Here is a 25,225-nt window from a genome sequence, read left to right on the forward strand (position 1 = left end):
TATGATATACATGATCAACTCCGAAAATATAATTTCTAACTCTCATTGCAGAAAATATCAATATTTTTCAATTTGTTAACCTATAGAGTCATACCAACTAAATAAATATACACCAACTACGTAATTAATTAATTAATTAAAAACGCACCCTATTACTCATGTATTGACTTTATTTTTATTGTTTGCTGGCTTAAAGCAGAATCTAATGTTGTTGTTTGTTCTCAAAGGAGAATTTCTGATTTAATTTGTTTACATCAACCTTTCTGAAGCCTTTGCTCCAGTGATCAGCGCTGTATCTTACTCCTGAAATGTAAAAATGATGGAGCTTTTCTTTTTGCTGGTAGACTCTAGAACAAGCTTCCCTTACAAAAACATCTCCCACATTTGGGGCATTTCAGTGATCTTTCTTTCGTTTTGTTTTTCGAGCTTGTGTTTTTGACCTCATGCATATGATTGCTTGCTCATCTTTGATTACTGTTATTATTATTATGACAAAAATAATTAGTGTTATCCTTGTAAGTAATATTAATATTATTATAATATAGATATAAAAGAGATGGGTTGCAGCTGGAAGGTCGTAAAAAAGCGTAAAACTTGTTCTGGAAAGTTCATTCCGCTGTGGCGACCCGAGATTATAAAGGGACTTAATTAGAAAATTAATAAATGAATATAATATAATATAATTGTTTTTATATAATATTAATACAATTAACAATAGTAATGATAATAAAAATAATTAGTTGTTGTTGTTTATAATAATAATAATTATAAAGATGATTATTTTAATAATAATAATAATAATAATAATTATTAATATTATCTATAGTAGTAGTGGTTGTTGTTTATAATAGTAATAACATTAATTAGTATATAATAATAATAATAATTATTATTATTATTATTATTATTTTTATTATTAACTACAACAACAATAACTATTACTAATAATAATTATTTTCATCATTATCATCATCATCTTTATTATTATTATCATTATAAACAAGAAATAATATTCTTATTATAAATAATAATAATAATAATAATAATAATAGTAGTTGTTGTTGTTGTTATTATTATAACTGTTATTATTATTATTATTATTATTATTATTATTATTATTTTCATCATTAGTTGTTGTTGTTTATAATAATAATAATAATAATAATAATAATAATAATAGTTGTTGTTGTTGTTATTATTATAACTGTTATTATTATTATTATTATTATTATTATTATTTTCATCATTAGTTGTTGTTTATAATAATAATAATAATAATGCAAAAATAGTTATTATCATTATTATTACTATAAACAGCAACAACTAATAATAATAAATAATAATAATATTGTTGATGTTATTTTATTATGACAATAATAATAATAATAATAATAATATTTTGTTTTTGTACTAATATTATTTTATCATTGTTATAATAATAATTATAATAATATAATTATTATTTTATTGTCATCATCATCATTGTTAGAAAAATAATTATTTTTATTGTTCATATTATTATTATTATTATTTTATTAATATTATTACTTTTTCTGCATTCAGATCCTCTCTAATGTGAAGTTAAAGCAGTTGGGTTAAAAAAGAAAAACAGAAATTGCAGTCTGGAGAACCCGAATCTGCATTTTGGCATCTGTCTCTTCATTTAATTGCGTTTGAGCTTAATTTTCACCGTGATCAGCGCTGTATCCTGAAATGTAAAAATGATGGAGCTTCTCTTTTTGCTGGTAGACTCTAGAACAAGCTTCCCTTACAAAAACATCTCCCACATTTGGGGCATTTCAGCGATCTTTCATATGTTTTGTTTTTCGAGCTTGTGTTTTTGACCTCATGCATATGATTGCTTGCTCATCTTTGATGCACAGCTCTTTTGAGTTAGCTTGAGTTATGGAGTTCTGAAACGCTTCGATTTATTACAGATTTCCAGCACTGGCTCGCATTATGATTTGCGACTAGATTTCTTTTCCCCCATTCTTCATGTTTTGACTTATTTCATGTGTGTTGAAGTGAATTCCACATCTCTACTTCATGCGTACGGAGAAAAAAAAAAAAACTCAACGCCTTAGTCAGGAATGGCGCAAAGCTCTCTAATGCTAATCGTTTAATCCCTTTATTTCAAGTCGGGACAAATCCAGTCCGAAATCTGCCAAACAGAATGGTGTTTATAGAGATGATAATGGTTGGCTCTTGCCATTTTTAAGCCTCCAGACATAAAGCGAGCATGTTTCTGGGCCGTGTGAGGGTTTCAGACGCAGTGATGAAGAGAAATAAGCATTTTTTTTTCTCTTTCTCAGACTCTCTCACTCCTCCACGTCTCTGCAATCTCAGCAGGGTGTTTGCTTTTTTTTTTCCACCAGGTTATGTCCATGATTGCAGATTATTAAAGTGCAGCCTTGTGCCAGCCTTAAAACATTCCTTGCTTGTAGATTTGCACTGAATCCTAATCCCATCATGCAGTGCGCTGGAGGATTTTCCTACCTGAATGCGCCGTCTGAGACTTTAAGGCTGATTAGCTTTATTTGATTATGCGTCGATTCCTCTAATTTGCCGTATTAGAGAGAGAGAGACAGACATATTCAAAGTCGTTTCTGTTTTATTTCTTTTATTAAGGATTTTTCTTGGGTGAGATATTTGTCGCATATTTTACAATGAAGATTAAATGGTTATTTGTGTGTACTTCTGATTGTTATACTATATAATGTATGTTGAAATTGAATTTGCATAATAGATTGAGCATTATTTGATGAATATGGAATATTTTGTAATTAATGTTAAATAAAGGATTAGGCATTATATAATATGTAATGTTACACTCACCGGCCAATTTATTAGGTACACCTGTCCAACTGCACCTTAACGCAAACTTCAGCCAAGCACATGGCAACATGGTCTGCTGCAGTTCAAACTGAGCATCAGAATGGGGAAGAAAGAAGATTTAGGTGACTGAACGTGGCATGGTTGTTGCTGCCAGACGGGCTGGTCTGAGTATTTCAGAAACTGCTGATCTACCGGGATTTTCACGCACAACTATCTGTAGGGTTTTCAGAGAATGGTCCGACATAGAGGAAATATCCAGTGAGCGGCAGTTCTGTGGGCACAAATGGTGATGCCAGAAGTCAGAGGAGAATGGCCAGACTGGTTCCAGCTGATAGAAAGGCAACAGTAACTCAAATAAGCACTCGCTACAACCGAGCTCTGCAGAAGAGCATCTCTGAACACACAACACGTCCAACCTTGAGGCGGATGGGCTACAGCAGCAGAAGAGCACACCGGGTGCCGCTCCTGTCAGCTAAGAACAGGAAACTGAGGCTACAATTCACACAGACTCACCAAAACTGGACAATAGAAGATTGGAGAAACGTTGCTGCTCTGATGAGTCTCCATTTCTGCTGACACATTCGGATGCTCGACTCAGAATTTGGCATCAACAAGATGAAAGCATGGATCCATCCTGCCTTGTATTAACGGTTCAGGCTGGTGGTGGTGGTGTAATGGTGTGGGGGAGATTTTCTCAACACACTTTGGGTCCTTTAGTACCAATTGAGCATCAACGCCACAGCTTACCTGAGTATTGCTGCTGACCATGTCCATCCCTTTATGAGCACAGTGTCTCCATCTTCTGATGGCTACTTCCAGCAGGATAACGCAGCATGTCATAAAGCTCAATCATCTCAGACTGGTGAACATGACGATGAATTCACTGTGCTCAAATGGCCTCCACAGTCATCAGAACTCAATCCAATAGAGCAGCTTTGGGATGTGGTGGAATGGGAGATTAACATCATGGATGTGCAGCCGACAAATCTGCAGCAACTGCGTGATGCTATCATGTCAATATGGAGCAAAATCTCTGAGGAATATTTCCAGTTGCTTGTTGAATCTACGCCACGAAGGATTAAGGCAGTTCTGAAGGCAAAAGGGGGTCCGACCCGGTACTAGTAAGGTGTGCCTAAAAAAGTGGCCGGTTAGTGTATGTTTTTGTGAAGATTAAATGTTGGATAATAATTTTAAAAGGCGATTGAGGGATTGATTTGTTGAATATGCAAACTGCTGATGTGAAGTGTTGGCTGATAGAAAGTTTTCTCCAAAATGAATTCGATTTCATACAAATATATGGGGTGGATATAAACGCATGAGTCTACAATGATAACAATAATCGTATCATAACTTCAATTGCATCGTCAGCCTGTGTATTTATATGATGCTTTTAATGTACTTTTAATTAACCAGGTAAACTCTGCAGACCCGGTTCCGCATCAGTGACGTCATCGACTTTCACTTTCAGATTTAAAGGGCTAGCGTTGCACCAGACCCACTTAAGTGGTTTCGTTTGAAAGTGTAGAATCTATATATTCTGCACATATGCATCACTTTGGTTTTTATTCAACTGTACTAAAGTTATTTACACTTAAATACACAGTATTTTGCACACCCGAGCTGGGTATTGAACATTGGTTCATTTTCATATTTTTCATGTTACACATGCTCAAGTTATAGCTCAAATGAAAGCTCTTGCCGGTGCTCATACGGTTCTAGCATTCTTTTTACTGAATTATATTCACATATCAAACAGTTGTCGAATAAATCTCTGTGTTTCCATGGCGCAGAAGTGAAAACAATACATTTATGATCAATAAGCAGCCCCAGATAGCACAGACAGCTGTCATCTCTCACCTTATGCTGTGCGCTTCAGGGCCATTCTCCTCTGTTTTTGAGCTGATGTGCATAAGTAATCCTTTTATATTTCTGACGTGCTCCAAACACAGTGAATTATGTTTGATCAAACAAAAGAATCGTGAAATATGAAAACAATGATGATCCCTGTGGATTGTACAGCACCTCTCATCAGTTGGAATACAATAACTTTTGCATAGATTATGGTGGAGACATTTTTCTTGTTTCCTATGATTACAGACGTGTGCAGGAACCACCAACATTAATTACAGCACGCTAGACCACACAGAACATAAAATATACACTTTCAAATTAGAGTTCATAAAAAAAAAAAAAAAAGCGCCTCTTTATTTCAGTGTTTATTATAACACAGACAACATCTACAGATATTTTGAACACTTTCAATAGTGTTTTAAGAAAATTCTAAGGGTTTTCTTTAAAATGATCCCACATTTTTGCATTTACACCTCTGCATGTGGATTTGGCAAGCTTTTAAATTTGAATAGGCAAATTCTTGCCGGAAATCCCCAAATAACAGCAGAGTTTAACTGTTTAATGTTCCAAAACACTTGTATAAACATCACAAGAGAAAAGAGATTAAAAAAAAGTCTGGGATCTTTAGAGTTTACAGTGATGCTATTCGGTGTTCATTGTGTCCCTGCTAATTATTTAACACCAAGTCCAAGTGTTAGATTCTTTTAAAACGACAATGGTGAGCAAAAACGACATTAATGCATTGTCAAAATTGGCACGCAGAAGCGGTGACTGATCTCCAGTCCATCTGCGGAGGACAGAACATCTCCTATAGCCGGCTTTGTGATGAAACATAATTATATTTTGTCTAGCGCGTCGGACGTTTTGTTCTTTCTCTCTTCATCAGCGTCTGCGTAAAACATGTTTATATTTGGGTTCATTATAAAATAATCATCGCGCATGATGATGAGGAGGAGGAGGAAGGCTTTGATGAAGCACACTTCAAAGTGCACCCTAACATGTGATCCCCCTACCTGCGCCGTAAAGCCCGTGCGTTGTGGAGTATATTTGTTTTTGAGTATTTCAGAGCAAGATGAAAGAGTTGTTTAGTTTGTGGGTGGGTGTTTGTTTGTGCACATGCGTGTCAGTGGGAATGAATCTGCGGACAAAGTGAGCGTGACATGTCATCTGTCTTCAACGTTTGGCATTGTGCTATAATGAGCTCGGGCTCCCCAAGGTCTCGGATATTACCGTTTGCCAATGCAGACAAACAGACTGACTGCGCTTGTCTCTGTTAGATAACGGCGCACAAGCAAACGCACACAAAAGAGAGGTGGTTTTAAAAGTTTAGCCGCTCAACTCGTTGCCATAGTAATTGTTGTCTTGGTGGAAGAAATAGCTGTCTGTAATCCATATAAATGCATTGAAAGTAAAGATATGAGAATGGCACTCCGAGGTGGAAAGTTAAAGCGATGTTTCCATTGAAGTCCATTAAATTCGGTATTTACATTCATGCATTACACTGATGCTTTCATCCACAGTGATGCATTGCATTCAAGATACAGAGATCATGCTTTCAATGGGAATACAGATTTAATAGAGCATCCACCTGTTGATCAGAAATGCTCTTTTTTTTTTTTAAGAGTTTGTCTACAGTCAGATTTAATTCACATCTACTTAGGCCCTGTCTACACTAGTGCGTTTTAGTTTTAAAACGGTGTATTAGATCAAAAACGATCCGCGTCCACAGTAGCGTTTCACCCAGCGTTTCTGAACATATCTCCGTCCACACTACGCCATCAAAAACGTGTATCACGTGACCATTCGCGCACTCTGGGCATGCGCGTTCTAGTATAAACAGAAAGCATGCGTCTCGCTCTGCATTTAATTATTGTAATGCCTAGCTCAGACTGCGTGATTTTAGCCCCGATTTTGGCTCGCCGACAGCGAGGATGACTGGAGGAGAACGGCTCTATCTGGCCAATGGCAGCAGGAGACTCTAGCTGCGTCCCAAATGGCACACTATACACTATGCACTCATGCACTATGTACTTATGCACTTACACACTCAACAGGATAGTACATGTATGTAGTGGCGTCCCAAATGGCACACTAATGTTTTTTTACTAAGCGGAAATTCAAACCGTTTCCCTGATGACGTTTGACGGTCGCCAAATCAGTGAAATTAACGACCGAATTATCAAATAATACCTGCCGGGAGTATAACCGCATTCACCATCGGGAGGCGCTATAATCACTCTCGTAGAAGAATTTTGTTCTCACCATCCAAAATAAATAAAGTTATTCAACATGTGCGTCCGATAGCTCCGCCTCTTCCGCTATGTAAGCAAACCTGCAGTCGTTGAGTGCGTGAAGTGTCCATCACTACACACTTCATTTTAGCGGCTGAATGAGTGCATCATCCAGGAAATTAAAGTGCACTTATTATTTTTATAGTTTTCAGTGTGAACACATTACTTACACTATTTATACTACAAAATGGCGTAGAATAGTGCATAAGTATGCGATTTGGGACGCAGCTTCTGAGGTGCGAAAGGGTCAAACACAAACACCTGCAGCGCCGATTATATTTACTTCTAAAAGGCTTACAGTAAGATTATGTATTAAATACTTTCACAAAGACGAAAACGAAGGAGGTTTTTGCTATAATTTTACTTGGTTTCAGTTAGTTTCAGTACACAAAACAGTTTCAGTTCTAGTTTGTTTTTTTAAGAACTCTTGTTTTTATTTTGATTTCAGTTACCGACATTTATTTTACATTTTAGTTTTCGTTTTTTCGTTCGTTTTCGTTAGCTATAATAACCTTGCTCTGGCCTGCGACAGATGCTAGAGGCCATATTTGACCCTTCTTGTTAGGTAAATACTATGTTGCTAGGCGGCGCAGTGGCACAGTAGGTAGTGCTGTCGCCTCACAGCAAGAAGGTTGCTGGTTCGATCCTCGACTCAGTTGGCGTTTCTGTGTGGAGTTTGCATGTTCTCCCTGCATTCGTGTGGGTTTCCTCCGGGTGCTTCGGTTTCCCCCACAGTCCAAACACATGCGGTACAGGTGAATTGGGTGGGCTAAATTGTCCATAGTGTGAGTGTGTGTGTGGATGTGTGTGTGGATGTTTCCCAGAGATGGGTTGCAGCTGGAAGGGCATCCGCTGCGTAAAAACTTGCTGGATAAGTTGGCGGTTCATTCCGCTGTGGCGACCCCGGATTAATAGAAGAAAAATGAGGAGCATTGCTCAGATATTTTAGTTAATGGAGAAGTAATAAATATTGTTGATCATTTTAAATATTTAGGTATAATTATTGACTCCAATTTAAATGTTAAAAAACACATTAAGAAGGTTTCTAAAAGTGCTAGAGCAAGCCTGAGGATCTATAGAAACATTAGGCATCAGTTACCTATGGCTGCTGCTAAACTTTTTATGAATACAATGATTTTACCTCATTTATCTTATTGTGCTACAAGCTGGTCGCATACGAACATTACAACATTAAAACCATTGTATGTTATATATAAACAAACTGTTAAAATTTTTGCTAAAAAGCCAAGGAGCTATCATCATTGCAACTGTATTACACAACAAAAATTACTAACATTTGACAGTTTCTTATTTTATGCTGATGTGTGTTTAATGTATAAAATATTTCATGATCTTGCACCACCACCCCTCAAACAATGTGTGATTGTCGGCAAGGACAATATAAGACAGACTTGATCATATGTTAGAGGTGATTGTTCAGTTAAACTTAAGAGAACTGCTTTTGGACAATCAGTTTTTTCAGTTAAAGCAGCAGAAAGATGGAATAAAATACCAGTGGATATCAGAGAGAGCAGCACTTTTAATAATTTTAAAACTGTTCTTAAAATCTGGCTAAAACAAAATCCAATATGCAGCCACTGATTTGATTTCATTTTATTGATAATGATCTATTGTATTTATTGTACTGTAAGTGTATATTGTATTTGTTATAAGTGTTAAATTTGTTACTTCCTGCCCAGGGACTACAGATGTAAATTAGCTTTATAGCTAACTCTGGCACAACACGTCATGTTGTACATTGTCCCTGTATAAATAAATAAAGTAAATAAAAATAAAATAAATAAATAAAGGGACTAAGCCGACAAGAAAATGAATGAATGAATGAATGAATGATTCCTGGTGTGAGTGATCTCTGGTCTGGTTACCATATCTCGAGGCATTGTTCAGATTTTTTACAACACAAGTTTTTGTCCTTAAAATGCTCTTGTGTGTAGGACTAATTTACTACGCATCTCATCCAAAGCCTCCGTTACTAATTCCAAAATGTCATTTTAGAGCTTGTAACGCAGGCTTGAGCTCGACTGATATGCAGACTAATGCGGTTGTTAGAAAGAGAACAGAAGAGAGAGCGCGTGTGTGTGTGTGTGTGTGTGTGTGTGTGAATTACCTGAGTCTGTGCTTCTCTACTAACAGCAAAAGTTTGAAGAGATCATGAAATGAGGAATCTGGGAATGGAGAAATATGTGATTTTCCCTCATATGAGAGATCGCTCTACTCTAAAAACACATGCAAGATTCAACACTCTGATCTCCCTGCTTAAAATACGACTCTTTATTTTCGAAACGCTCAGACTTGTAATCAGTAGAATAGGGGAGAGGTGAAATTTTAACCATGTCCAATATTTAACCGACAACAAAAACAAACTGAAACACGATTCGCGTTCTTGTTTCTGTGCGTTTTGTGTGTTTGGAGAAATAGCAAGTCATATTTTGGCTACACAGAGGAAAACGCGTCGCTCCATGACCTCACTCTAACTAACAATATGCAGAAAAGTCAGTCAGGATTTTCACCGAGCTGAAAAGAGCGCCCGTCACTCCTCTGTTTACATTAGATTGGCATCAGTTAACATTGAAGAAAACCCGCTTGCATTAAATTGAAGATGTTTGCCTGTAATGTTGACCATTGGCTCTGCACACCTTTACCTCAATTCACTGCTTCAGGTTTATCTGGCCGCCAGAAGCGTGTGCTCTGCAAGTAAATGACTCTGAGGTGCCGTTCCAGCGGCACGTTTTTACTTTTACTGCTGCCTGCTGGTGAAATGACTTCTGAAGAGAAAGACTTATTTCTGATGGTTTGGCTTGAATAAAATATAAAAAAATTAAATATTGTTTGCCTTTGCTTAGCTACAGAAATAACCACTGTTGTCCAATGACTTGGCTAATTAAGCTAGCTAGTATTGTGCAAAATAACTTGTAAACTATTATGTGCTGTCATCATGGCAAAGATGAAATAAACGAGTTATTAGAAATGAGTTATTAAAACTCTTATGTTTATACAAAAATAATTACAATTTCACAGGGCTAATAATTTAGCCTTTAACTGTATACACTCACTGGCCACTTTATTAGGTACACCTGTCCAACTGCTCGTTGACGCACATTTCTAATCAGCCAATCACATGGCACGAACTCAATGCATTTAGGCATGTAGACATGGTTAAGAGGATCTGCTGCAGTTCAAACTGAGCATCAGAATGGGGGAGACAGCGGATTTAAGAGACTTTGAACTTGGTTTGGTTGTTGGTGCCAGACTGGTTGGTCGGTGAGTATTTTAGAAACTTTAGCAACTGTGTGATGCTATCATGTCAATATGGAGGAAAAATCTCTGAGGAATATTTCCAGTCCCTTGTTGAATCTCTGCCACGAAGGATTAAGGCAGTCCTGAAGGCAAACGAGGGGCCAACACAGTACTAGTAAGGTGTACCTAATAAAGTGGCCAGTGAGTTCCGTCTTCCGTCTGCTTCTGAAAACACTAATGGTTGGGTTTAGCTCAGTGTTTCGCTAGCAGATCTGTACCACAAGCTCCGCCTTTTCCAGGGCTGCGTCCGAAACCGCATACTTCCATACTATATAGTACGCTAAAATCAGTATGCGAGCCGAGTAGTATATCCGAATTCATAGAATTCGAAAATCAGTATGCAAGAAGTACCCGGATGACTTACTACTTCCTGCGAGATTCTGGAGTGCGCATCCCATGCATGCTGCGCTATCCCATGATGCCCAGCGAGCGAATTCATGAATGGAAATAAAGCGACGCAACTGACGCAAGGAAGTCATGTGACCATGACAAAACGGCGGATGTAGTACGTCCGAATTCCATTCATACTTTTTACATTCATACTGTATAGAACGCAGTTTCTAACGGCCGAGTAGTACGTTTAAATTCAAATGCAGTACCTACTGAGTAGTAGGCGGTTTTAGACGCAGCCCAGGATATCCACAAGAAGGAAGTGTATCTGAAACGTACAGCAAAACACACCTTAAGTAACATATGTCAGATTCGCAAACATGTAAACAGCGCCCTCTAGTGGATTTGTCGTCAGAAACGTGCAATGAAACGTACCCAGAGCAACGTATTTTGCATTCCTTAGCAAATGTAGTCTGAGTTACATATTTGCATTCCCTTGTCCTCATTGAACATTGAGAATCAAGACTCCTGCAGGCCTGTAGTGTTTTGTCTGTTCTGCTCATCAAGGCTGCATTTATTGGATCAAAACACAGTAATGGCCACCGAGTCACAATCCAGCATTCAGACTGTGAGATTTGCACACACAGGCAAGTCTCATTTTCTCTAGAAAAACTTGTCCTGTAAGTGAGATTGATTTACACTCTCCTGGTCTTTCTCACACCCAATTGGAGTTCTGAAGCAAAATTGATATGAGGCGGTTGCTTTCATCTTGCGTACAGTAAAACAAGCTTGCTTTCAATATTCTTTGTTGTGTTTGGACACAAGGCGAGGATGCACAATATGGCTTTATAATAGCAGAGTTTTTGGTTGGGAGTAGAAATGTGGATTTAAATGTGCATGCTCATATTTATAGCTATATTTAGGTTACTTTTTATCATCTAATACTCACTTTCTGTCTCGATTAAAGGTAGACCTTTAAAGGGAAAGTTGACAACAAAATAAAAAAAAATCTACTTACTCTTTACTTTCAAAGTTCCAAAAGGTTTATGAGTTTCTTCTGCTGAACACTGCCGGAGATATTTCGATACACTGTTTAATGATATTTTGAAGACTGTTAAAAACCTGTAACCATTGATTTCCATAGTATTTGTTTTTCCTACTATGGAAGTCAGTGGTTACGGATTTCCAAAATTACTTAGGGATATTTTGAAGAATGTTAAAAACCTGTAACCATTGACTTCCAACATTAAGGATATTTTGAAGAATGTCAAAAACCTGTAACCATTGACTTTCATAGTATTTGCTTTTCTGATTATGGAGGTCAATAGTTACCGGTTTTCAACATTATTTAAGAATATTTTTAAGAATGTTAAAAACCTGTAACCATTGACTTCCAACATTAAGGATATTTTAAAGAATGTCAAAAACCTGTAACCATTGACTTTCATAGTATTTGCTTTTCTTATTATGGAGGTCAATAGTTACCGGTTTTCAACATTATTTAAGGATATTTTAAAGAATGTCAAAAACCTGTAACCATTGACTTCCATAGTATTTGTTTTTCCTACTATGGAATTCAATGGTTACAGGTTTTGATCATTTTAAAGATATTTTGAAGAATGTAAAAACCTGTGACCATTGACTTCCATACTATTTGCTTTTCCTATTATGGAGGTCAATAGTTACCGGTTTCCAACATTATTTAAGAATATTTTGAAGAATATTAAAAACCTGTAACCATTGACTTCCAACATTAAGGATATTTTAAAGAATGTCAAAAACCTGTAACCATTGACTTCCATAGTATTTGTTTTTCCTACTTTGGAATTCAATGGTTACCGGTTTCCAACATTATTTAATAATATTTTGACGAATGCTAAAAAACTGTAACCATTGACCTCCTTAGTATTTGTTTTTCATATTATGGAAGTCAATAGTTACCAGTTTTCGACATTATTTAAATATATTTTGAAGAATGTCAAAAACCTGTAAGTATTGATTTCCATAGTATTTGTTTTTCCTACTATGGAAGTCAATGGTTACAAGTTTTTAACATTTTAAAGATATTTTGAAGAATGTTAAAAACCTGTAACCATTGACTTACATAGGATTTGTTTTTCCTACTATGGAAGTCAATAGTTACCAGTTTCCGACATTATTTAAATATATTTTGAAAAATGTTAGAAACCTGCAACCATTGACTTTCATAGTATTTGTTTTTCCTACTATAGAAGTCAATGGTTACCAGTTTGAAAATTTATTTAAGAGTATTTTGAAGAATGTTAACAACCTGTAACCATTGACTTCCATAGTATTCATTTTTCCTACTATGGAAGTCAATGGTTACCAGTTTCCGACATTATTTAAGGATATTTTGAAGAATGTTAAAAACCTGTAACTATTGACTTTCATAGTATTCATTTTTCCTACTATAGAGGTCAATGGTTACCTGTTTTCAAAATCATTTAAGAATATTTTGAAGAATGTTAAAAACCTGTGACCACTATCTTCCATACTATTTGTTTTTCTACTATGGAAGTTAATGGTTACCGGTTTTCAGCAAATATCTTGTTTTGTGAAGGTTTAAGGTTTGAAACATGTAGATGATAGCAGAATCACTTTAAAATAAGTATTACAGCATTATTTTTTTAAATGCAGCAGTGTTTGGTGTGTGTATTACAGTGTTCCTATTTGATAGCTCATTATAGCCACAGTATTAAAACATGTTGTAATGAATTCTCTGTTTAGCTTTAATACGAAGCCGTCGCCGCGGTTTAAACACTGCTCATTTTTTAGTAATGCTCTTGATGTGCAGTTTGATAAGTGTGTAATTCAGCGTTATCTCTTCTCCGAGGCTGTCGACCCCTTTGAGATGTTTGATCTGCTCGATAGCGCTTTCAAACAGAATATTGTGTGTGGAATTTAAATGGGTCGAATCCGTCGTGTGGTTATGATGAGCTTTGTGCTGTCGGTGCGTCTCTGATCAGAGCAGATTGAGGGAGACTTCAGTCAGAGAGCTGGTTTTATTATGGTTCCTCTGTTGTTTATGTGGAGTACATTACTGACAAAAAAATGTTAGTTTAAACAAATAAATTAAGTCGAATATTAATTAATTTAATTTGTTTAAATTCACCCCATATATATTTTTTGAAACCGGTAACCATTGACTTCTATAGTATTTTTTTTCAACGTGATTTAAAGATATATTGAAGAATGTTACCAACCTGTAACCATTGACTTATATAGAATTTGTTTTTCCTACTATGGAAGCCAATAGTTACTGGTTTTCAACATAAGTTAAAGATATTTTAAAGTATGTTAAAAACCTGTAACCATTGACTTACATAGTATTTGTTGTTCTTAACATAGAAGTGAATGGTTATTGATTCCCAACTTTAAGATATTCTGAAGAATGTTAGAAGAAACTTGTAACCTTTGATTTTCATAGTATTTTCATACCATGCAAGTCAATGGTTACAGATTTTTAACATTCTTCAAAATATTTGAAGAATGACTTCCATTTGTTTTTACTGCTATGGAGGTCAATGGTCACCGGTTTCCAACATTATTTAGAGATATTTTGAAGAATGTTAAAAACCTGTAACCATTGACTTCCATAGTATTTGTTTTTCCTACTATGGAGATCAATGGTTACCGGTTTCCAACATTATTTAACGATGTTTTGAAGAATGCTAACAACCTGTAACCATTGACTTCTATAGTTTTTGTTTTTCCTACTATCGAAGCCAGAAGCTACCAGTTTCCAATGTTATTTAAGGATATTTTGAAGTATGTAAAAAAATTTGGATATATTTATTTACTTTATAACTCGCAATTCTGACTTAACTCTGAATTCTGTCTTAACTCATAATTCTGACTTAACAACTCTGAATTCTGTCTTAATAACTCTCAATTCTGACTTAATAACTCTGAATTCTGTCTTAATAACTCGTAATTCTGACTTAATTACTCGTAATTCTGACTTAGAAACTCGGAAGATTGTCTTTACTCTGAATTCTGTCTTAATAACTCTGAATTCTGACTTAATAACTCAGAATTCTGACTTAATTACTCGGAATTCTGTCTTAATAACTCTGAATTCTGACTTAATAACTCAGAATTCTGACTTAATAACTCAGAATTCTGACTTAGAAACTCGGAAGATTGTCTTTACTCTGAATTCTGTCTTAATAACTCTGAATTCTGACTTAATAACTCAGAATTCTGACTTAATTACTCGGAATTCTGTCTTAATAACTCGGAATTCTGTCTTAATAACTCAGAATTCTGACTTAATAACTCTGAATTCTGTCTTAATAACTCTGAATTCTGACTTAATAACTCAGAATTCTGACTTAATTGCTCGGAATTCTGTCTTAATAACTCTGAATTCTGTCTTAATAACTTGGAATTCTGACTTAATTACTCGGAATTCTGTCTTAATAACTCTGAATTCTGACTTAATAACTCTGAATTCTGTCTTAATAACTCTGAATTCTGACTTAATAACTCTGAATTCTGTCTTAATAACTCTGAATTCTGTCTTAATAACTCTGAATTCTGACTTAATAACTCAGAATTTTGACTTAATTGCTCGGAATTCTGTCTTAATAACTCGGAATTCTGTCTTAATAACTCGGAATTCTGTCTTAATAACTCGGAATTCTGTCTTAATTTTTCTTCAATTAATTTTTCTTTTTTTATTCTTCAGAGGTGGAAACGGGCTTCCATAATATCCATAGCAGTAAAGTGCAAAAAATTAATTTAATTTTATGTGATGAACCCGTGATTCTTATTATAAAATGCAAAAATATCACTATGTTTGTGTTTTTGTGTTTATAAGATCTGATCTAGTTCTGTAATATCACACAAACCAGAGCGATCCATCACAGATGAGCTATTGATTTCCTACAGCAGTTCGACAGACAATGAGGTGCTATTGAGTGAGCTTCGTTTCAGACTCAATTGCCTCGTCTCTTTTGTTGTTATTGTTGTTGTAGAAATTAATTTCAGACAAAGCAGGAATATATGTGCATCTCAGAGCAAGAAAACATGCAGTGGATTAAATATTCTGCCCCAAACTGGCTTATTTTAGATGACTAGTTTCATAAAAATTTGTATTGTAATTATTAATTCATTCATTTTTCTTCGGCTTAATCCCTTTATTCTTCAGGGGTCGCCACCATGGAATGAACCGCCAACTATTCTAGCATATGTTTTACACAGTGGATGCCCTTCCAGCTGCAACCAAGTACTGGGACAACACCCATACACACTCATTCACACTCATACACTTCAGCCAATTTAGTTCATCAATTCCCCTATAGAGCATGTGTTTGGACTGTGGGGGAAACCGGAGCACCCGGAGGAAACCCACGCCAACACGGGGAGAACATGCAAACTCCACACAGAAATGCCAACTGACCCAGCCCGGGACTCGAACCAGCGACCTTCCTGCTGTGAGGCGAACCTGCTATGTGCTATGATTTTATGAATATTACAGCTATTAAAATTGTATTGTAATTAATGCAATGTAAATAATAAAGCAATTAAACTTCAAGTTGTTTACTAAAAGTATCACAACAAATTTGGAATATTAAACCAATTGAATAAATGCATATTTCTGTCTTTTTAAACAGAATAAATTATACATTGTTTTTAAAACCATTATCCAAAAATGTCAAATATTTTTTTTTCATGTAATATGGAATGTTTTTTTTTGTCATTTTATGTATTTGTAATATGTAATGTATTTTATAAAATGTAATTTTGTCATTTATTTTGTAATATGTAATTTTTTCATGTCACAGTTTCAATTTAAGTTTCTAAGTGAATCTGTTTTAAGAAAATATTATTTTAATGTCATATTTTATGTCTCTTGTGCAATATTTATTTATTTTTTTCAAATATTTCCCAAATGATGATGAACAGATTTATTCATTTTTCTCAGTATTTCCTATATTATTTTTCTTATTTTTTTTCTTTAGCTAGAATAAAAGCAGTTCTTAATATTTTTAAAACTCATTTTAAAGTCAATATTATCAGCCCTTTTGAAATATTATTAGACTAGATATTTTTCAAGACACTTCTATACAGCTTAAAGTGACATTTAAAGGCTAAACTGGGTTAATTAGGGTAGCTAGGCAGGTTAGGGTAATTAAGCAAGATATTGTATAACGATGGTTTGTTTTGTAGATTATCGAGAAAAATTATAGCTTAAAGGGGCTAATAATTTTGTACCTAAAATGGTGTTTAAAAAATTAATAACTACTTTTATTCTAGCCGAAATAAAACAAATAAGACTTTCTCCAGAAGAAAAAATATTATTAGACATACTGTGAAAATGTCTTTGCTCTGTTAAAAATCATTTGGAAAATATTTAAAAAGAAGAAAAAAATTTGAAGGAGGCTAATAATTCTGACTTCAACTGTATATATTTTTATAAAATATTTTATTTATAAATTGTGAAACATTAAAAAAATATACAAAGACATAAACATGTAACAATAAGCAAATACACTGAAGAGTATTTCAAGCAAAAAATAAAAATAAAAATAAATAAATAATAATAAATAAAAATAAATAGATAAATAAATAAAAAGCAACAACACAAGTGCAACCCTATATACAGAAAAAAAACAAGTCTACACTGTGTTGACCAGAAAGTGTCCTGTAAAAGCTGGGCATTAGGGGATGGGGACTCAATCAGAAGGAGCAGGGTAGAGCTGAAGAGTTTGGACATATTTGCGAAGGGGTTCCCACAATTTAATAAAAATAGTGCTAGTTCGGTGAAGAGAGTACCTAATTGTTTTTCTAATTTCACAAAATAAAGAACATTTCTTATCCAACAAGTGTGAGAAGGAGGGTGAGGGCTCTTCCAGTTCAGAATTAATCGTCTAGCCAGAAGGGTTAAGAAGGCTACAAAGTCTACAAAATGAGAGGGTAGAGTGTGGTCGGGCGGATGAACCCCAAATAAACCAATAATTGGACATGGTGGGATATCAACAGTGGTAATAGCTGATAGCAAGAGGAATATTTGTCTCCAAAAGGAAAGAGTTCTTAATATTTTTAAAACTAATTTTAAAGTCAATATTATCAGCCCTTTTGAGCTATATTTGTTTTGGATTGTCTCCAGAACAAACCACTGTTATACAATGACTTGCCTAATTACCCTAACTTTACCCTAATTACCCTAGTGAAGCCTTTAAATGTCACTTTAGGCTGTATACTAGTGTCTTGAAGAATATCTAGTCTAATATTATGTGCTGTCATCATGGCAAAGAGAAACTAAATCAGTTAGTAGAGTGTTGACTAATGGAGTGTGTCTTTCTGTGTTTCAGATGGAGTATGAGTGCTGAGCGGTGGAGAACGACCGATCGCTGACATTTACTTCTTCACAATCTTCACTCTTCCACTGCGTCTTCAGGAGCCAAAATGGCTGCTTCACTGTGGAAACGTTCGCTAGTGCTCGCACTGTTGCTAACTGTGATATTTCTACAACCTTCAGAAGGTAAGAGCATCTCTCTCATGTGCAATGCATTATGGTTCTTCTCTGGGGTGACTTTTCTCAGTTTCTAAGTGTCTAGTCAATTAGTTAGTTAGCGTTTTGTAATTTAGCCGTATCCAATATTGGTTTTGGTTAAAAACAAGCACTCGCTTTCCATATTAGTTTTAGATATATGTAAATGGCACATATAGGGCCTGTGTTTCCTTTACAGCTTGGATGTCAAACTCAAATCCTGGAGGGCCGCAGCTCTGCACAGTTTAGTTCCAACCCTGCTCCAACACACTTACCTGTAGGTTTCAAACAAGCCTGAAGGACTCGATTAGTTTGATCAGGTGTGTTTAATTAGGGTTGGGACTAAACTGTGCAGAGCTGCGGCCCTCCAGGAACTGAGTTTGACACTCCCTGCTTTACAGATATTATTGAGGATATTACATATTCTATTCTATAAAATCACTTACAAAAGCTGACTTGTATTCTAATATCATATATAAATCAAATGAATAAGTTATGTGGCTATTTATTAAGAAATGAAATTTTATATTTATTTTTATTAGGAAATAAAAAAACTTGTTTAGTAATAGTAATAACATTGATAATATTAACGATGACTATTATTATTATTATTATTAATATTAATATTATTATCACTTTTATGGTTATTATTATCATTGTTATCATTATTGTTATTATCATTGTTATCATTATTATTTTATTATTATTATTAAATTATTATCACTATTATTATTATTATTATTTTCATTATTATTATTATTATTATTATTATTATTTTCATTGTTATTATTATTATTAATAATATTATTTGATTATTATTATTATTATTATTATTATTAAATTTTTATCACTATTATTATTATTATTTTTATTATTATTATTATTATTTTCGTTATTATTATTATTATTATTATTATTATTAATAATATTATTTTATTAATATTATTATTATTATTATTATTATTATTATTGTTATTATTATTATAATTTTCATTATTATTATTATTATTAATAATATTATTTTATTATTATTATTATTATTATTATAAAATTTTTATCACTATTATTATTTTTTTATTATTATTATTATTAATATTATTACTATTACTATTATTATTATTATTTTCATTGTCATTATTATTATTATTATTAATAATAATATTATTATTATTATTATTAGTTATTATTATTATTATTATTATTATTATTATTATTATCATTGTTGTTGTTATTATTATTATTATTATTATTATCATTGTTATCATTATTATTTTTATTATTATTAATATTATTATCATTGTTATCACTTTTATCATTATTATTATTATCATTGTTGTTATTATTATTATTATTAATAAGTAGGATATTGTTTATGTATTATCTTATTTTCTATTGTAAAATACAGCTTGAACCAGCGTATACTGGTTGGCTGGTTTTAGCTGCTCGACCAGCCTAGTTTTAGAGGGGTTTTGGCCGGAAAATGACCAGCTAAAACCAGCTTGACCAGCCTGGTTTAAGCTGTACAAAGCAGGCTGGAAATGGCCAAAACCCCTGTAAAGCCAGGCTGGGCGACCAGCTAAAACCAACCAACCAGCCTAGGCTTGTTTAATCTGTTTCATTCAGCAGGGAAGCATTTAGTAATTCAGTTAGTTAGCATTTAGTTAGCATTTAATAGTTTAGTTCAGGGGTGTCAAACTCAATTCCTGGAGGGCCGAAGCCCTGCACAGTTTAGTTCCAACCCTGCTCCAACACACTTACCTGTAGGTTTCAAACAAGCCTGAAGGACTCGATTAGTTTGATCAGGTGTGTTTAATTAGGGTTGGAACTAAACTGTGCAGAGCTGCGGCCCTCCAGGAACTGAGTTCGACACCTGTGGTGTAGTTGATAGCTGTTTCGTAATTTAGTTAGCATTTACTAATTCAGTTAGTGAGCATTTAGTAATTTAGCTGGCATTAGTAGTTTAAGCTGCTGGTGTATAATTCGCAAACTTCTCCTTCGCTTAAACTGTTATTTTATGCAGCCCTAATGTGTGTTTTAGAGAGTCGCCTGCACTTTGCTGCCGAGTGGATCCTGAAGCGGTATGAATGTGGGTTTTCCAGTATTTCTGCAGTACTGTAGTAGAGTATGAGTGATTGACGTCTGCTTTTCAAATGCTTCAGCGTCTGCATATTTTTGTAAGCGCTCGCTGTTTGTGCTTTCTATTTTTATAACTCATATTTGCAGCGCTGCAGCCGTAGACAGATCTGCGTGTGCATTAACTCGCTTTACAATCAGACACATTTCTTTCTTAACTCTGCACTCTTCAGTCCTCAACGCAATTTAGACATGATGATAATCGAGTCGGTACACACAGATTTTTGAATGTCTGCTGTGAAACCGTTTCATGTCAGGCTGCATGGACTTGTTGTTGTTGTCTTGTTTTAGCTTTCAGTAGCTCATGTCTGAATCAGTGTGTGTGACACCGATATCAGGGTATTATCACTGCGCTGTCATGGGAAAAGCGTCCACAAATGTCCACATTCTGAGATATGATTTCTCCATCTTCAACCTCCGTCCAGTCATGCATGAAACAAGAAAAGCTGTATCTCCGGTAGCAGAACGCCTCTGAAAACACCACCTCTGCGCTTCGCCATCTGGATTATATTAGTGAATTAATTTGCATTGATTCTCCAGAAATGTCTTGTTTGTTCGGAGTCTGTTAGCGAGCGCTTTGCTGACTGCTAACTACTGCTTCTCTTGCCAATCGAAGGACTTAAAAAAAGATTTTTTTTTTGTCCTTGCCTAAAATACGCCTCAATGACGAGCTGACACACAATCAGGTTTTATATGAAGTCTTAAAGGGCCAGTTCATCCAAAAATTTTTAACTATCTTATCATTTACTTCAACTGAAATAGTGGTGCACCTAAAAATGAAAATGTACTCACCCTGTGATTTCGAGAAGTACTCAGTGCTTCCGAGTTTATGAATTTGAACACTAAAGAAGATATTTTGAAGAAAGCTGAAAACGGGTAACCATTGACTTCCATAGTAGGATGTTTGTATTGTTTTTTTCTGGTAAAATACTGGCAACTACAGTAAATTTAACTGTAAATGTTACGATTTGTGTTGTATTTTTAATGGTAAAATACTGGCAATTGCAGTAAATTTTAATGTAAAAAAATAGATTTTTTTTAATGATATGTACTGTATTTTTTACGATATTGGCAACCACTGTAAATTTTACTGTAACGATCTAAATTTGTTTTATGGATTGGATTTTATTTTTTATTATACTGTATAATTTATGATTTGTATAATTTTTTTACAGTAAAATACTGGCAGTCGCAGTACTAGCAGTTTACTGTAAAAAATTAGTTTTTATGGTGTGTATTGTATTTTTTACAGTAAAATACTGATAACCACAGTCAATTTTACTGTAAAATTATACATTTATTTTATGGTTTGTATTTTATTTTTTACGGTAAAACACTGGCAACCGCAGTATTGTAAAATTTTAATATTCTTTTATGGTTTCTATTTAATTTTTTACGGTAAAATACTGGCAACCACAGTAAATTTTACTGTAAAATTTTTAATTTATTTTATGGTTTGAATTTTATTTTTTTACGGTAAAATACTGGCAACCGCAGTAAATTTTGTTATAAGAATTTTAATATTCTTTTTTACGGTTTGTATTGTTTGTTTTTATGGTAAAATACTGGCAACCACAGTAAATTTTATCGTAAAATGTATGATTTGGATCATATTTTTTACAGTGAATACTGGCAGTCACAGGAAATGTTACTGTAAAAAAATAATTTTTAATTTTTATTTTATTTTTTAAGGTAAAATACTGCCAACCGCAGTAAATTTTTTTGTAAGAATTTTAATTTTCTTTTATGGTTTTTATTAGTTTTTTATGTTAAAATACTGGCAACTACAGTAAATTTTACTGTAAAACTTTACTGTATAATTTATGATTTGTATCATATTTTTTACAGTAAAATACTGGCTGACGCAGTACTAGCAGTTTACTGTAAAAATGTGTTTTTTATGGTTTGTATTGTATTTATTACGATAAAATACTGGTAACCACAGTAAATTTACTGTAAAACTTTAATATTCTTATATGGTTTGTATTTAATTTTTACGGTAAAACACTGGCATCCACAGTAATTTTACTGTAAAGTATTATTATTCTTTTATGGTTTGTATCTAACTTTTTACGGTAAAACACTGGCAATCACAGTAATTTTACTGTAAAACTTTAATATTATTATATGGCTTGTATTTAACTTTTTACGGTAAAACACTGGCATCCACAGTAATTTTACTGTACAATTTAATATTCTTTTATAATATTTTAATTTCTATTATTGTTTGTTTGTATGATAAAATACTGGCAACCACAGTCATTTTACGTTGATATTTTTTATGGTTTGTATTATCTTTATTTACAGTAAAATACTGACAGCCACAGTAATTTTTACTATAAAAATCAATATTCTTTTATAGTTTGTGTTGTATTTCTTACGGTAAAATAGTATATTGTATTTTTTCATAATAAAACACTTGCAACTACAGCTGCCGTTTTTTTTTTTACAGCAAATTTTTACAGATTTCTTGTTTTTCTTTTTTTATTTTATAATTTTTTTTTTTTTTTACAGTTCTTAGCTCTTTTCCCCAATGTGAGTGAACAGTCTTTGTAAATCTCTATAGTCTTTGCTTCAATAGTATGTGAGGTTTTGAAATGGTTTGAAATGAGTGAAGGGTGAGTAAATGATGATCATTCAGGGGAACTATCCCTTTCACTGATTCTTTATGATTTATAAATGATGCATAACGAGTGTCGACTGCATCATGATCAGTGTGTATTGTGACAGATTTCATCATCATAACCTGCATTATAGGAATTATGACTTTAAGAAGTGTGAGATTTGGATCTGCGGTCTGCTTTTGTTTCGCTCTGTTTGTTTTTGTCTGTCGTGCATCTCCTGGCATTGAGGCGCATATTTCTCAGTGAGATGGTAGTGTTTTGAATGACTTATGAAAATCTGGGAGGGGAGAAAAATGTGTGTTTATGAATTTCCCACACCATCATTAACTCAAAGTGAGTGCAGATAAATCAAGCAAACACTCGAGTAGACAAAATGACGCAACTTATGGCTCAGTGTTTTAGTCTTAAAGTCCGTTAAATATTTAGATCTCATTTTTATCTTATGTTTAAACTATTCATGTTGAAATATTTTCCATACATGTGCTTTTTATATACAGTCAAGCACGAAGTGATTCATGCCGATGGCAAATTCTGACTTAAAGTTTTTGTTTAAATGTAAATAAAAGCTGAGAAGTATTTATTTTTCCACAATGAAGCCACTTGTATATCATCTTATTATCCTTTGGGAGAAGCCTGGGTAATTTCAGGTTCATAAAAACAACTTACTGATTAAATAAAAGTACATCTTTGCCAGGATTATGAATAATTTCTGGCTTAACTGTACATGGATCATATCTGCATAATAAATATACACAGTCCATACAAAATTATTTTGCAAAATCGTGTGTGGTTTTGAAGAAGGCTGAAAACTGGCCTTTTTTTAACATGTAAAATCTATTTTATCAGTATTTTTATATGTATGTATTTTGTTATTATTGTTTAAATAATAATAATAATAATAATAATAATAATAATAATAATATAATACTATTATAATGATATGATAATAATAATAATAATAATAATAATAATAATAATAATAATATGTAAAATATCTATTTTATCAGTATTTTTATATGTATGTATTTTATTATTATTTTTTTAATAATAATAATATAATGATATAATAATAATAATAATAATACTATAATACAAATATAATGATATGATAATAATAATAATAATAACATGTAAAATCTATTTTATCAGTATTTTTATATGTTTGTATTTTATTATTTTTTTAATAATAATAATAATAATAATAATAATAATATAATGATATAATAATAATAATAATACTAATATAATGATATAATAATAATAATAATAATAATAATAATAATAATAATAATAATAATAATATTAATAATAATAACAACAATAATATAATAGTAATTATATAATGTAATATATTAATACTACTACTAGGACTATTACTACTACTACTACTAATAATAATAAACTATGTAATATAATAATAATATTAATACTATTATTAATAATAACATCTGTAAAATCTATTTTATCTGTATTTTTAATAAAGGTGTAATTTTATGCTATATTTATTATCTACAAAAATATAATTCTGCTAATTACATAAAAATATATATGATATATTATATAAAGATAATAATAATAATAATAATAATAATAATAATAATAATGATATTTTTATGTCATAGTGCAGTATTTATTGTCTACAAAATTAATAATTTATCAGAGTTACCATTAAATTATTATCCAGTTTTAAAATTAATAATAATAATAATAATAATGAATGTTTGTTTTCTACCTTTGCACTTCATTGCTATGTATCACATGAAATTGAAAATTGAATTTATTTTAAATTGAAATAAAATGTCTCAATATTTGATTTGATTTGATTTATTAATTTTTCGAACAATTAATGTTATTAATGTGTTTACTGTATTATACAATGAAAGTCAATGGTTACAGGTTTTCCGTTTTTTTCAGAATATCATCATTGAAGTCACCATCCTTCTAAAGATGAATCAACATCCATATTTAATATCAGTGGCCACATATTTACAGTTTAAAGTGAGTTTTTAATTGATCTATTGAATGAAACGGGAATGCGAGCCCCCCTTAATTGAAATAAATGGTTTGTTCCAGTTAGCAGTGGTGGGAAAATGTGCGTTTAAGCCAGTTGTCAGTATGAGGGAGTGCATGATAATGAACATATTGTGTGTTTGGGGTGGAAAGTAACAAGTTTTCTGCCAGCATCTCTTATTATAAAGCGCCTACTACTTCATCACTTTGACTGATTATCAGGGATGGTCTTAAAAAGTTTGCTCATAATTTGCGCTACTTATCGAACTGACTCAGTTTAACTACCGTAAGCCTGAACAATTAGTTTTAAAGCC

General features: G+C 33.0%; 1 protein-coding gene across 7 annotated transcripts in view; it reads left to right on the forward strand.

Moving 5' to 3' along the window:
* adgrl2b.1 (adhesion G protein-coupled receptor L2b, tandem duplicate 1) overlaps nucleotides 1–25,225 on the forward strand; it is a 235,089-nt gene that overhangs the window by 43,807 nt on the left and 166,057 nt on the right. For 6 of the 7 annotated variants that reach the window (NM_001366847.1, NM_001366848.1, XM_087238747.1 and 3 more), the window contains 1 exon segment: nucleotides 17,966–18,135. In NM_001366847.1, coding sequence (NP_001353776.1) covers nucleotides 18,060–18,135 — 76 coding nt within the window. In that variant the 5' untranslated portion in view covers nucleotides 17,966–18,059. 7 annotated transcript variants of the gene reach the window in all.

The sequence above is a fragment of the Danio rerio genome, chromosome 2 (genome assembly GCF_052040795.2).
Source record: "Danio rerio strain M-AB ecotype USA chromosome 2, GRCz13ab, whole genome shotgun sequence".
In the NCBI taxonomy this organism is placed as follows: Eukaryota; Metazoa; Chordata; class Actinopteri; order Cypriniformes; family Danionidae; genus Danio; species Danio rerio.